Source organism: Lissotriton vulgaris, chromosome 4_2 (genome assembly GCF_964263255.1).
Source record: "Lissotriton vulgaris chromosome 4_2, aLisVul1.2, whole genome shotgun sequence".
Taxonomy (NCBI): domain Eukaryota; kingdom Metazoa; phylum Chordata; class Amphibia; order Caudata; family Salamandridae; genus Lissotriton; species Lissotriton vulgaris.
In genome coordinates, this window is record NC_141692.1 from 2835926 (window position 1) to 2848523 (window position 12598).

General features: G+C 48.8%; 1 protein-coding gene across 1 annotated transcript in view; it reads left to right on the plus strand.

Moving 5' to 3' along the window:
• Positions 1-2849: 2849 nt before the first annotated feature.
• LOC147718092 (extracellular calcium-sensing receptor-like) overlaps positions 2850-12598 on the plus strand; it is a 69084-nt gene continuing 59335 nt past the window's right edge. Inside the window, exon 1 of the mRNA XM_086919242.1 lies at positions 2850-3554. Within this exon, the coding sequence (XP_086775368.1) occupies positions 2850-3554 (705 nt within the window). The remainder of the gene's footprint in view (positions 3555-12598) is intronic.

Here is a 12598-nt window from a genome sequence, read left to right on the forward strand (position 1 = left end):
ATCTTCGTTCTTCACTATTGCGAGGTAACCTGCTCTCCATTACTTAGAATGGGCCTCCGGGATTATTAATGCTATGATTCTAGCTGGCCCGGGGAGCATGGTGCAATGTCGAGTTTGGTATCCCTGAACTCGGGGTTTAATTACGCATCCGTTGGTGTGGATGGTTTTTGGACTCTGGGCTTGAAAATAGCACTTTTAGAAAGTGTCTATTTTCTTGTCTAACCATTTCTTGTTTCTGCTGGTCTTGCGTGTGTGTGACAGGAGCTGGGTGGCTCCAGAGGTCTGAATGAGTCAGTGTGGGATGAGTGGGACATTTGCGTTGAGAGTAGGGGGAGAGTAGTTGCTGATAGCCTGCCCTGTCTGATACAATGCTTGCTCCACCTCCTGCCAAGCGACGGATGGCTCTGTGCCTGCCATGGACGATCCTAGCCCCACCTCCTGCCAGGAGGCCGATAGCTCTGCTCCTGCCAGTGACAATGCTGGCTCCACCTCCTGCTGAGCGTCTGAGGACCCAGCCCTGCTCAGTGAATAAGCCAGGTGCTTCTGCCTGGCTCCACCCACCACAGACCCAGGATGTTGGGAAAGTCCCCTGCATGGACAAAGGGATCAAAGCCGAAAAGGGGTATAAGAGTAGGACCCCTGAACTAAGAAATCAGATCACTTCTGACAAGGAACCCTGTAACCAAGGACAAGAGGCCTGCTGATCTGAGGACTTGCCTACCCCTTCTGCCAGTGTGCTGTTTGCTGAGGGGAATCCTGCAGTGCTTCTTTATTTTTGCCTAGGAACCAGGAGAGAGGAACTGTGTGTGTACTCTCACGCTTGCTAAGAAAATCTCCAAGGACTGGAAGAGTGCCAGTCTCCTGCTGAAGTCACAGGGCTAAAGGACTTCATCTGCTTAAAGTGCTATTTGCTGGAACCCGTGAATCCAGCACCTCTGAAAGAACCAGCAATCTCGACGCCGACGGACGCCGCCGAATCCAGCTCGACATAGTGGGTAACGGCCCCAGTGTCCCGCTTCCTCGACGCCGGCCGCCGGGCCCGACCGACGCCAGCAGCAATGCCAGTAAGTAGTGAGTTCGGCTCCAGCTCCAAGGGACCTCGAGTCTGCACCGCTGCTGATCGCATCGCCCTTTGGCCCTCTCGACACCGTGAGCGCTGCTCACACTTTGCAACAGCATCATCGACATCGACGACTACTGAGGCCTGATTGACACCGAAGACGCGACGCCGGATTGCTCGACGCCGCTGATCATCGTGTGCTCTATTTTCCTAAGGTACTGTGTTGTTGGGGGTCCGTGTGACTCCAGTCTCGACGTATTGCTCCTCGCGGTTGACGCTGAACCTTTGGATTAACTTTGCCTCGACGTCGTGTAGCCCCCGTGTGGGTTACCTTGTTGCTAAGAACTGTGTTTCCAAGAAGAAGAATTTCTTTGATACGAAAGACTTTGTGCTGAAGAAGAAACTACCTTTGAACTATTATTTTCCCTTCCAAAAGTATTTATTAAGATTGTGTATATTTTTGTCGTTATTTGGTCTTGTGCTAAGCCTTATATAAAAACCCTTATTTTTATAATACTACTGTGTTGTGTCCATTTGTAGTGTATTCACTTGGTTACTGTATGTGGTCATAAATGCTTAACGCACAGCCTCTGAGATAAGCCTGTTCTGCTCTGCCAAGCTACCAAGGGGGTGAGCAGGGGTTATCAAAGGGTGTGATCCCCTTGCCCTGACTAGAAAAGGTGTGTCCCTATTTGTCAGAAGTGTATACCTCTGCCAACTAGAGACAGCCGGTTCTAACACTCATGGTCACAGGTTTTTTTTGCTCTAGCCCCGCCCCCTCTCTCACTGACCCCACCCCCACCGGTGTGGCCCTCGGCCACAAACCAGACTGTAAATTTGGCCCCAGAGAGAAAGTTTGTGAGTACCCATGCCTTAGAGAATACTTGAAACTGTATCCTGGGTGCAAGTGCACACGGGTCATGAGAGACAGAGTAACAGTCATATACCAGACTTCTGAGTTTTGCTATAAGACTTCATAAAAATAGTATGTATATTTTCTTACAGTAAATAAACACTTACATACATTTTCTAAAAGAATAACAATATTTGGACAATATATTTATTGTGAATGACATACATCACACCTAATTTTGTTGTTCGGTCCCACACCACACATCAATTGTTAGCCTTGACTGCTTGACCATGCTATCACCTAAACATCAAGTGAGCTCACAGTGGTATCCAGCTACTGTTTTCAAGGACAATGGCAATACTTTTCTGAAGGTTTGCCAAATTTCCCGTCAGTTACCCAGGCCGTAGATTTGCAGCGTGATGCGCCCTACTTCAAATCAAGACACAGATGGTTTTGACTTTGTCAAGGAATATGTTGCTGACTATTCTCATCTTAGGTATCACACTCAATCAATCGCAGGGGTTTTCAGCAAATTACTTTACATAAGTCTAGCTCGTTCCTTTATCTGACTACTTACTGTTGCAGAGATACATTTTGTTCCTTACTCTGTGCTACAGAAAAAGAAGTGTTACTCTAGCGAATGCTTGTAGGGCATCCCATGCATTGATGATTCTAACAGTCAGTGCTACATAATGCATGATTTATATTTTGTTGTACCTGTGTCAGTGTGTTTTGCACTTGTAGAAACTAAGATTTTCTCACCATTTCCCTCTTGTAATTGTCTTATGTTTCGGACAGATAAGCCAAGGATCAGTGCTTTCTACTCTCAGCGACAAGCTCCAGTTTCCATCATTTTTACGTACAGTGCCCAGCTCCTCATTCCAGAACTCAGCCATTGCACATCTCGTTGGGTACTTCCATTGGACATGGGTTGGTATGATCGTGTCTGATGATGAGCTGGGCTTACAGGGAGGGCAAATCATTAAAAGACGCATTGAGGACAGCAGTGGTTGCGTAGCCTTCATGGAGCAGATTAACCTTCGATACTCCAAGGAGAAGGTCCTTCAACTTGCACAAATGATCCAGAGACACACAGCCAAAGTGGTGATTGTTCACAGCCCTGACATACACGTCAAGTTGTTGTTGGAAACTCTTTATCACCTGAATGTTAACAACAAAGTCTGGATCTTTACAGCATCCTTTACAATCACACCTTGGATACTGGACAACCAGGCCTGGAGGATACTGAACGGATCTCTGGGAATTGTACCTTACACAGAGCCAATGCTGGGTTTTGAAGACTTTTTGCGTAAATTACATCCATTGAGTTATCCTGAGGACATATTTATAAAACTGTTCTGGAAGAAGGAATTTAATTGCATTTTTCCAGATAGCAATGGAACTAGTGGTGTTTCCACGGAAGGCGAAGAAAGCAGAGGGGTGCCTTGTTCAGGGGAAGAAACATTAGATGAAGAGGCCATGGCTTTATTTGACCTGAATGAGCTTAGCTACACTTACCAAGGTTACACCGCAGTGTACGCCTTTGCTTATGCATTGAACAGCCTTATCAGCTGTGTGCCGGGGCAAGGACCATTCAAAACCGGCTCTTGTGCTGACATCAACAATATCAGACCATGGCAGGTACCAACAAGTATCCTATTCAGTTCTTAAGATTACAATAGGAATATGTTTTATACATGACAATGTCTGCATCAGAGGCCTAACCTCTTATACTTCACCGTGAAGGTCTGGTTTCTTTTCACTGAGGTAACTCATGTCATGATTGTATTTAGCACCACATTATATATTCACACTAGTGTTGAACCATTTCTTCTGCTGACTGTGCAGTGTTGTCATATCAAAGCCATTTTTTCATACTGACTATTGTACACATAATATAAAAATGTTTTTTGCTGCATTAAAGTAACACTGAAATAAAGCAAAATAATACCACCTAATATGATGCAAAATAGCACCTCTGCAAAAACAGATCATAAGAAATTGGGTTACTTACTGTGTGGCTGACAGACCACCAGATTACTAGGTGAGTGAAAAATAAGCCTTCACCCCTTTAGCAGAAGACCAACCACCATATTTAGAGATGTCCAACTCTATCGGGAATGTCTTCATTCAAAGTGTGTCTGCCAGGGTGGCAAATGCAAGTATGGCAAGTTGGCCACCATGTTATTTCTGCTCATACATCATTCACAGAGTTTTTCCTTGTGCATCAGGGACAATTCTAACAGCTTACCTCCCTTCAAACTGGTAGGGTGACTCCTACTGTGGCTCGGTGGTGCATTGGTGAACAGACAACCTACCAAAGGTTTCTGACAGCAGACACGGCTGCCACTCCACTATCAGAAATACTGTGGTTTCCAAACTCGAAATACCCAACCAATGTGAGCCCTGATGCTCCATCAACACCCTAGTCAGCATCAGGAGAAGAGGAGCACCCCATAGAGTTGTTGGGTAGAGGACCCACAGCTGTGCCCATTGCTTTCCAGGGCCCTGAGACATCTGCAAATGTTTCCATTTTGGTCCATGTTCTAAGTCTTGGGTCCAGAAAGATTAAGCTATGTATGACACCTACTGTTGCCAGTGCATTATAGGGAATTAAAGTGGGCTTTGGTTCAGCCCCATCCTCACGATTGGATGTTTGTTTGTCAATTTCCCTTCCCTACTTCTGTTTCACTGACTTACCTCCATGTCCATGTGTTTTTCCCATCAATGAGCATTTTGGTCTCAGAGTTTTGCCTGAATGATGTATCCTTCCACTATTATCAGCAGATCTTTCTTGGCAGTGCTTGGGAGGGGATATTGTCCCCAGCTCTCTTCTTGCACCGTCCCCCTTTTGAATCCCACTTTTAAACCCCACACCCAGAGTCCTCCTGCCTCCAAAGCCCCATACTCATTTTCCAGTACCCCAAGCGTTATCAGTGGATAGTCATCATAAAAAAGCAATGTTGACCATTCTAAGATGGTGATCGTGCATGCGCATGAGGCACCTTTGGTCAGCATTCACTGTTTTTAATAAATGCCCTTCAAAGATGAGAGCCACTCATGTTGGTGGATATGTCTGTGGTATTTATTGAGCCTTAACTTAGTTGAAAGGCTGCTGAGAGTGAAGTAGGACCAAGGCAAAGACACAGTTATCCTGTCATTTGAGGGGGAGCTTCATTCTGTGAGCCGAAGTGGACTCTTACTGCACCATGATGCAGAGACAAGTACATAGACAGTGGCTCCTCCAGGGGGACTTGCATCAAACCTTTATTTATTTCTAAGCCTAGATTAGTACTTTTTTACTCTGAATATTTTGTTGTGATATATTACAGACACTGAGATTCATCTTTCTATGTGTATTTCCCTTTTCACACAGCCTACCCTCATGCACACTTGAGCACTGCGGTGATGCACCTATGTCTGTCTTTTACAGCACTCAGTAAACTCATACTAACCCTATGAGCCATATACAGGGCCTCTTTTATGAGGCTCCTTGTGCCATCGGAATGTCACTTTATGTGACATTCCGTGGCACAGAAGCCTGCGTGATATTTATCATGCAGCACTAACCACTTTTTTTGGCTTAATGCTGCCTGGTAAATATCAGTCCCTTTAATGCAGTACCTCACCTCCTTGTTCCAAAGCAAATGTCATTTTCTCCTCTGCACTTTTAAAAAGAAGACAATGGTCCAAATACCTGTGTTGGCGGCGATTGGGGCTTAGCTGGAGGGTATCCCTGCGCTCATTTCTGGTTGGGCTGCTAGCTCTCAAACATTTGCTGGATGTTCCATCGATGCGCTCCATGAAGAGAGGTGCACGTTCTAGTTGTTTCTGTTCAAGATGCTGTAGCGTTTTGAACACTCTGCACACTTCAACTGTGAAGCTACAGCTGACAGTTGAGTACCTTGGCGTTCTGAAGTTTTCTGTGAGAAATTCCGGAGGAGTTTATTTAAAGCCGCTTAATAGTCGTAATTGTGAAGTTGTGCATTCACCTCTGCAAATGAGGTAACAACACTGCAGGTCACGAGAAATCTGTTTATTTAAATGTATCACTATCGCAAGAAGAGCGCTGAGCGTCTTACTGTATTCTGTGCTCTGGTCGCTCACCCATGCGCATTTAGGGTCTTGTGCATGCGCACTTCTTTTTGCTCTCACGTCGTTGTGTGTCGCGACACCTACACCGCCGCCGAACACCTCCACTTCCAGATTCACACCGACCCAAAGACGACCCTCAGAGGCACCCTCTTCTACAGACCCACGGGACCACGCAGACAATTCAGCGAAGACATCACAGACTTCATCAGCCCACACGCCCTCCCCTCCACCGACTACATCCTCCTGGGGACCTCAACTTCCACCTGGAGAACAACAAGGACCGCAACACCGTCACCCTGCTGGACAACCTCGCCAACCTCAGAATCAAGCAACTGGTCAACACCCCCACCCACTAAGCTGGCCACACACTGGATTCCGTCTTCTCATCCAGCAAGCACATCACCTTCAGCCACTCCACCGGACTTCACTGGAAAGACCACAGCTGCGCCCACTTCAGCTTCAGAAAACCACTACCCACCACCACCCGCAGCAGGTTCCTCACAGAAGCTGGAGCAAGATCACCACCGACCAACTCACCACCTCCCTCAGCCAGAACCCACCTGCCAGCACACCGGACCCCAACGAAGCATCCCGCAACTTCACGCAGTGGCTGACCACCTGCGCCAACGACCTCGCACCACTGAAGAACCCTCCCAGCAAACCCAGAAGCAAGAAGGCCCCCTGGTTCACCAACAAACTCAAGGACTCCAAGAAGACCTGCCGCACCCTCGAGAAAGCCTGGCTCCTCGACCAGACCACTGACAACATGACCGCCCTCAAACACGCCACCCACAAGCACCACCAGCTCATCCGTGCCACCAAGAAGAAATCACTGAAGGATCGACTGGACAACAACGCCCGCGACAGCAAGGAACTCTTCAGCATCGTCAAGGAGTTGTCCAACCCCAGCACCGGCAACAACGACATCACCCCATCACAAGATCTCTGTGACTCCCTCGCCTCGTTCTTCCACCGCAAGATTGCCGACATCCACAACAGCTTCGGCGCACCATCCCCGCACCCAACCGTCGAAACAACGCACCCCACTGCCACCCTCCGCACCTGGACCGCAGTGACCACCGAAGACACAGCCCGCACGGTGAACACCATCCACTCCGGATCTCCGACTGACCCCTGCCCCCACCACGTCTTCAACAAGGCCGACTCCACCATCGCACCCCAACTCCAAGACATCATCAACACCTCCTTCGACACCACCACCTTCCCGGAGAGCTGGAAGCATGCCGAGCTCAGCGCCCTACTGAAGAAACCAACAGCGGACCCCACGGACCTCAAAAGCTTCCGCCCCATCTCGCTCCTCCCTTTTCCTGCCAAAGTCATCGAGAAGATCGCCAACAGACAGCTTGCCGCCTTCCTCGAGACAAATGGATCCCTCGACCCCTCGCAGTCCGGTTTCAGAGCCAACCACATCACCGAGACCGCCCTCATCGCAGCCACTGACGACATCCGAGCCCTTCTCGACAACGGGGAAACAGCGGCACTCATCCTCCTGGACCTCTCCGCCGCGTTCGACACTGTTTGCCACCGCACCCTAGTCCAACACCTCAGCAACACCGGCATCCAAGAAAAGGCATTGAAGTGGATCATCTCGTTCCTCGCTGGAAGAACACAGAGAGTCCTCCTCCCCCCGTTTCGTTCCGAGGCCACCGAAGTCATCTGCGACGTCCTGCAAGGTTCATCTCTCATCCCCACCCTCTTCAACGTCTACATGAGACCTCTCGCAGCCACCGCACGCCAACACAACCTCAACATCATCTCCTAAGCCAACGACACCCAGCTGATCCTCTCCCTCACCAGAGACCCCGACACCGCCAGAACCAGCCTCCACGAAGGGATGAAAGAGGTCACCGAGTGGATGAAGAACAGCCGCCTGAAACTGAACTCAGACAAGACGGAAGTCCTCATCCTAGGACCATCACCCTCCGCCTGGGACGACTCCTGGTGGCCCCCAGCCCTAGTCACCGCCCCAAAGCCGACAGACCACGCACGCAACCTGGGCTTCATCCTGGACTCCTCCCTCTCGATGACCAGACAAGTCAACGCCGTCTCCTCTTCATGCTTTCACACCCTCCGCATGCTCCACAAGATCTTCCGATGGATCCCGATCGAAACCAGGAAGACGGTCACCCAGGCCCTTTTCACCAGCCGGCTGGACTACGGAAACACCCTCTACGCCGGAACCACAGCCAAGCTACAGAAAAGACACCAACGCATCCAGAACGCCTCCGCCCGACTCATCCTGGACATCCCTCGAAGCAGCCACATCTCCCGCCACCTGAGGAACCTGCACTGGCTCCCCGTCAACAAAAGGATCACGTTCAGGCTCCTCACCCACACACACAAGTCTCTCCACAACCTGGGCCCCAAGTACCTCAACGACCGCCTGACCTTCCACACACCCACCCGCCAGCTACGGTCCGCTAGCCTCGCCCTCGCCGCCGTACCACGCATCCGAAGAGCCACCACCGGAGGCAGATCCTTCTCCTACCTGGCGGCCAAGACATGGAACTCCCTCCCCCTCCACCTTCGGCTGACCCAGGACAACCTCGCCTTCAGGAGACAACTCAAGACCTGGCTGTTCGAGCAGTAGCGGCCCCCTTCCCCCAAGCGCCTTGAGACCCTTCCGGGTGAGTAGCGCGCTATACAAGTGCTATCATTGATTGATTGATTGATTGGTCATACGCAACCGCAAGGACTAGAGCGCAACACTAAAATATCCCCTTTTTATACATATACAAAAGAATGCTAGAGTCCACAGGTTTGACATCCCCCCAGTTCAAAGTCTCTGAAATTAGGAGGCCTGATCACCGCTCTCCCAGCATGTGTACGTCTTACCGGTGTGGAAGCTTCTCGCGTACCATCTTCTGCAGGGCTCACCATTCTGTCCCTCTGCTGAATCAGTTCATTTTTCTGGGGTGCTTGTATGGACTCCATGAGGACCCGATTAAATCAATCCACCTGTCCGTTGCTCGATGGGTGGTACACTGACGTGTGTTTGGTTTTGATTTCCATTCCTCTCTGTATACTTGCACCACTTCTCGGACATAAATTGCGGTCCATTGTCACTCAGGATTGTTCTCGGGATAACTTCCCTCAGAAACACTGAGGTGAGAAACTTTATGACTGTGTTGGAGTCCATTTCTTCCTGCATATGGACTTCCGGCAATTTTGAGTATTTATCCACCAAAACACACAAGTACTTTGGCGTCCCTTAGTTATCCAATACCGGTCCCAGAATATCAACTGATACGTCCTCCCAGGGGTTGCGAGGCTGCTCGAATCTTCCCAATGCTGGCCTTAGCAGTTTCAATATCTTGTCCGCTCCTTGGCACTGGTCACAGTCTCTCACGTGCCTTTCCACTTTACTGTCCAGTCCCGGCCACCAGTACATTTGCTTTACCCGCAGTTTGGTTTTCACAATGCCGAGGTGTCCTTCATGTAGCTGGCTCAGCAGGAGCGGGATCAATCTCGTGGGGGGCACCACTTTTTCACCTCGATACAAAAAGATTACGGAGTCGCTCATCGATAGTTTCTCCCGCACTTCATAAAATTTCTGAGCACCTCCTTTAACCGCCTTTTCTCGGGCCAACCGCTGATTAGGCATTCTTTGACTTCTTTTATGTCCTCGTCCTCCTCATACACTTGTGGCCATTCTTGCTTGCTGATCACTCTTTCTGAGTCCTCCATTATTGCTACCATCTCTTCATTCTCCAACAATGGAGTGGGCGCTTCTTCCAGGGCTAAGGCTCGACTGAGGTAGTCAGCCACTTTGTTGCACGTCCCCGGTATGTATTCTACATCGTACATGTACTCCAACAGCTTCAGCGTCATCTTGGCTATGCGTGGGGTGGCGGTCGCATGCCCACTCGAGGTGAGTACCTTGACCAGTAGTTTGTGGTCTGTCTGTAGACTAAATCTCGTACACCACAGGAACTGTCTGAACTTCCCATGGCCCATACCACCACCAGCATTTCCTTCTCAATCACACTGAACTTTTGTTCTGTGGGAGATAACATTCTGAATGCGAAGCTGAAAGTCTCCACAGTCCCATCTTCCATTTATTGCGCGAGGACTGCTCCCAGCCCCTTCTCGCTGGCATCCGTGGTCAGTATGGTCTGTCCCTGAGGATCATGTCCATGTAACGGCACCGCTTGGCTTAGACTCTTTACAACTCTTCTAATTCTCTTTGCGCTTCTTCATCCCAATGGAACGCTGTCTTGTCCCTTATGAGCTGTCTCAATTGATGTGTCTTTGTGGCAAAGTGCTGAACGAACTTGCTATAATATTCGCTCCATCCCCAGGAAGGATCTCATCTCCTCTTTGCTGACGGGAGCTTTGGCATCGCAGATGGCCTTTACGTTCTCTCTCTTTGGGGTGATCCCTTGTCCTCCTATCTCATGTCCGTGGTAGGTGATGGATGACATGCCCAGCTGACATTTATCCCTTACAGCAGTCAGGCCCTTCTCTTGTGATGTAAATAATTAATTTACTCTCTTAATTTCTATGCAGGTAAGTACTTAATCAATAATAACTCAATCGGAAAGAAGGAAAACAGAGTCCGTGGTGTAAGAGTTTCTAAGGGTTTTATTCCTCATAAAGGAATCAGGATATCATGTTCTGACCACCACACAGGATGTCAGAAGGGATAGATGAGCGCGCCGTCGTTTATTGACAATACATAGCTTATATACTTGATTTACATCATAATGTTCAATGTAAGAGGCGTAACAGCTGAGAGAAGACAAGATAACAGTATACACGTGGTGCTAGTACATCATCAAGAGGCGTAAACTAGGCGTGAACTAGGGTGTGTGCTAGAAAACGTCACTGATAGGTGACGCAAGTGGGTGGCACCAAGGGGTGGTGCTAACAGAATGTTGCAATGTCAGCAGAAATCGGAAGCTTGGATGCGCGCGCAGCTGCATGACGTGTGATTGACGGGGTGCAGGGGACTTGACATTTACACTGACGGAAAGAGACAGAAGTCTGGCATGTCAGATCAACTTGTGCTTCTATCATATCTGATATCTGATGTTTAGGAACTGAGCTATCTGGGCAGAAAGGTCTCTAGAGCAGAAGCTATTCTATACTTGGTGTGAGTGCGTGTATAAGCGCCTGAGTGTCTGTATGAGAAGCGTGGGGCATGGGGCCTTCCATGGAAGCATGGCAACAGAGGCTATGAATTACTTGCATAAAGACAGGTCGGCCCTTTAGCCCTGTAGCTGAGGAAGGATGTTTACTGAAGCTAGCAGGCTGGAATGTATCTTCGGGGAGGAAAACAGATAACTCGAAGGTTATAGTCAATCTTGGCAGGCAGCAGGCTGAGCTGAGCACGGAGGGCCGCGCTAGAAGTAAGTCAGAGTTCACGGGTACGGGGGCTGCTTGGGCAGAGGCCCTCGCAGTCAGAAGCCAGAAAAGAGGCTCGGTGGCAGAGATTCAGGGCCTACTTTCAGCCAGGCTGAAAAACGTAGGAGTACACTTCAAAAAGACGTTGGCATAGCATACTTAGGAACGGACCATCAAACCCATTCATGGTGGGTCTGAAAGAGGACAAGTTAACGTTGGACGCAAATGTATTTGCGTCTTCATAGCTGGTACAGGAGGGAAGTTACATGCACTTTTAACTCGTACATGGAGTCGGTGGGGTACTCGCTAGGGAACACAACATGACCATAGAATTTATATTACCTCATTCCCTCCTTGTTCCCTACGGACCCTTCATGATATGTCGATCCTCATAAATCGATCGGTTTGTTCTTGTAACATTATATGTTCGTCTTTCTTTCTTTGACTGTTTGAGAGGCAACTGGAATGCTCAATGCAGGATGTGGCACACAGTCCACATATCGCTGGCCCACACTGCAGGCATAGGCAACAACTGAATACTATAACAAGGCCAATGCCTAGGAACGATAAGATCTTCCATCCCCAAGCTGTCAACGTAGTCCAGAACCAACCGGACCAAGTCCAGGTGCCTGGATTCTGATGTATCTGATTTGCAATTTTATGTAAACGGGTGATAGCTTGATAGACAGATGGTGCATTTTGGGGAATGAAAACACAGCAACTTGACCCGATGACCTTACAAGCTCCACCTCTATCTGCCAAGATGACGTCAATCACGAGACGATTTTGAAGGACAACAGTCCGTATAGCAGACTGCTCCTCTGTTAAGTTACCTAGAGCGGAGGCAGTTTCGTTCACTACTGCTTCAAGTGTTCTCGTTAATCTGCGTATTAATTTACTGTTTTGGACAGGTCCTAGGAAGAAAAAGAATCCTTTATTGAAATCAGTGTACTGTTCCCATGCCGTTTCTGTGTAGTCGACAAGGGGAATATCTCTTTTGGGTCTATTCGGTGCTAGATTCGTATTTCTATGGTAATCAGGAGGAGCTAGGAAAACAGGTGGCAGAAGGAATGCAATGTAACAGGTACCATCCCAATCTGGAGGCAAACGTATGTATGCGGTATGACCACAAACAAAGTAGGAATGACTGATAGCTTTAAAGGACGATTTACCATGGTCACTGAACTCGACCACAGTAGTGCATTTACTATGACCTACGTGTA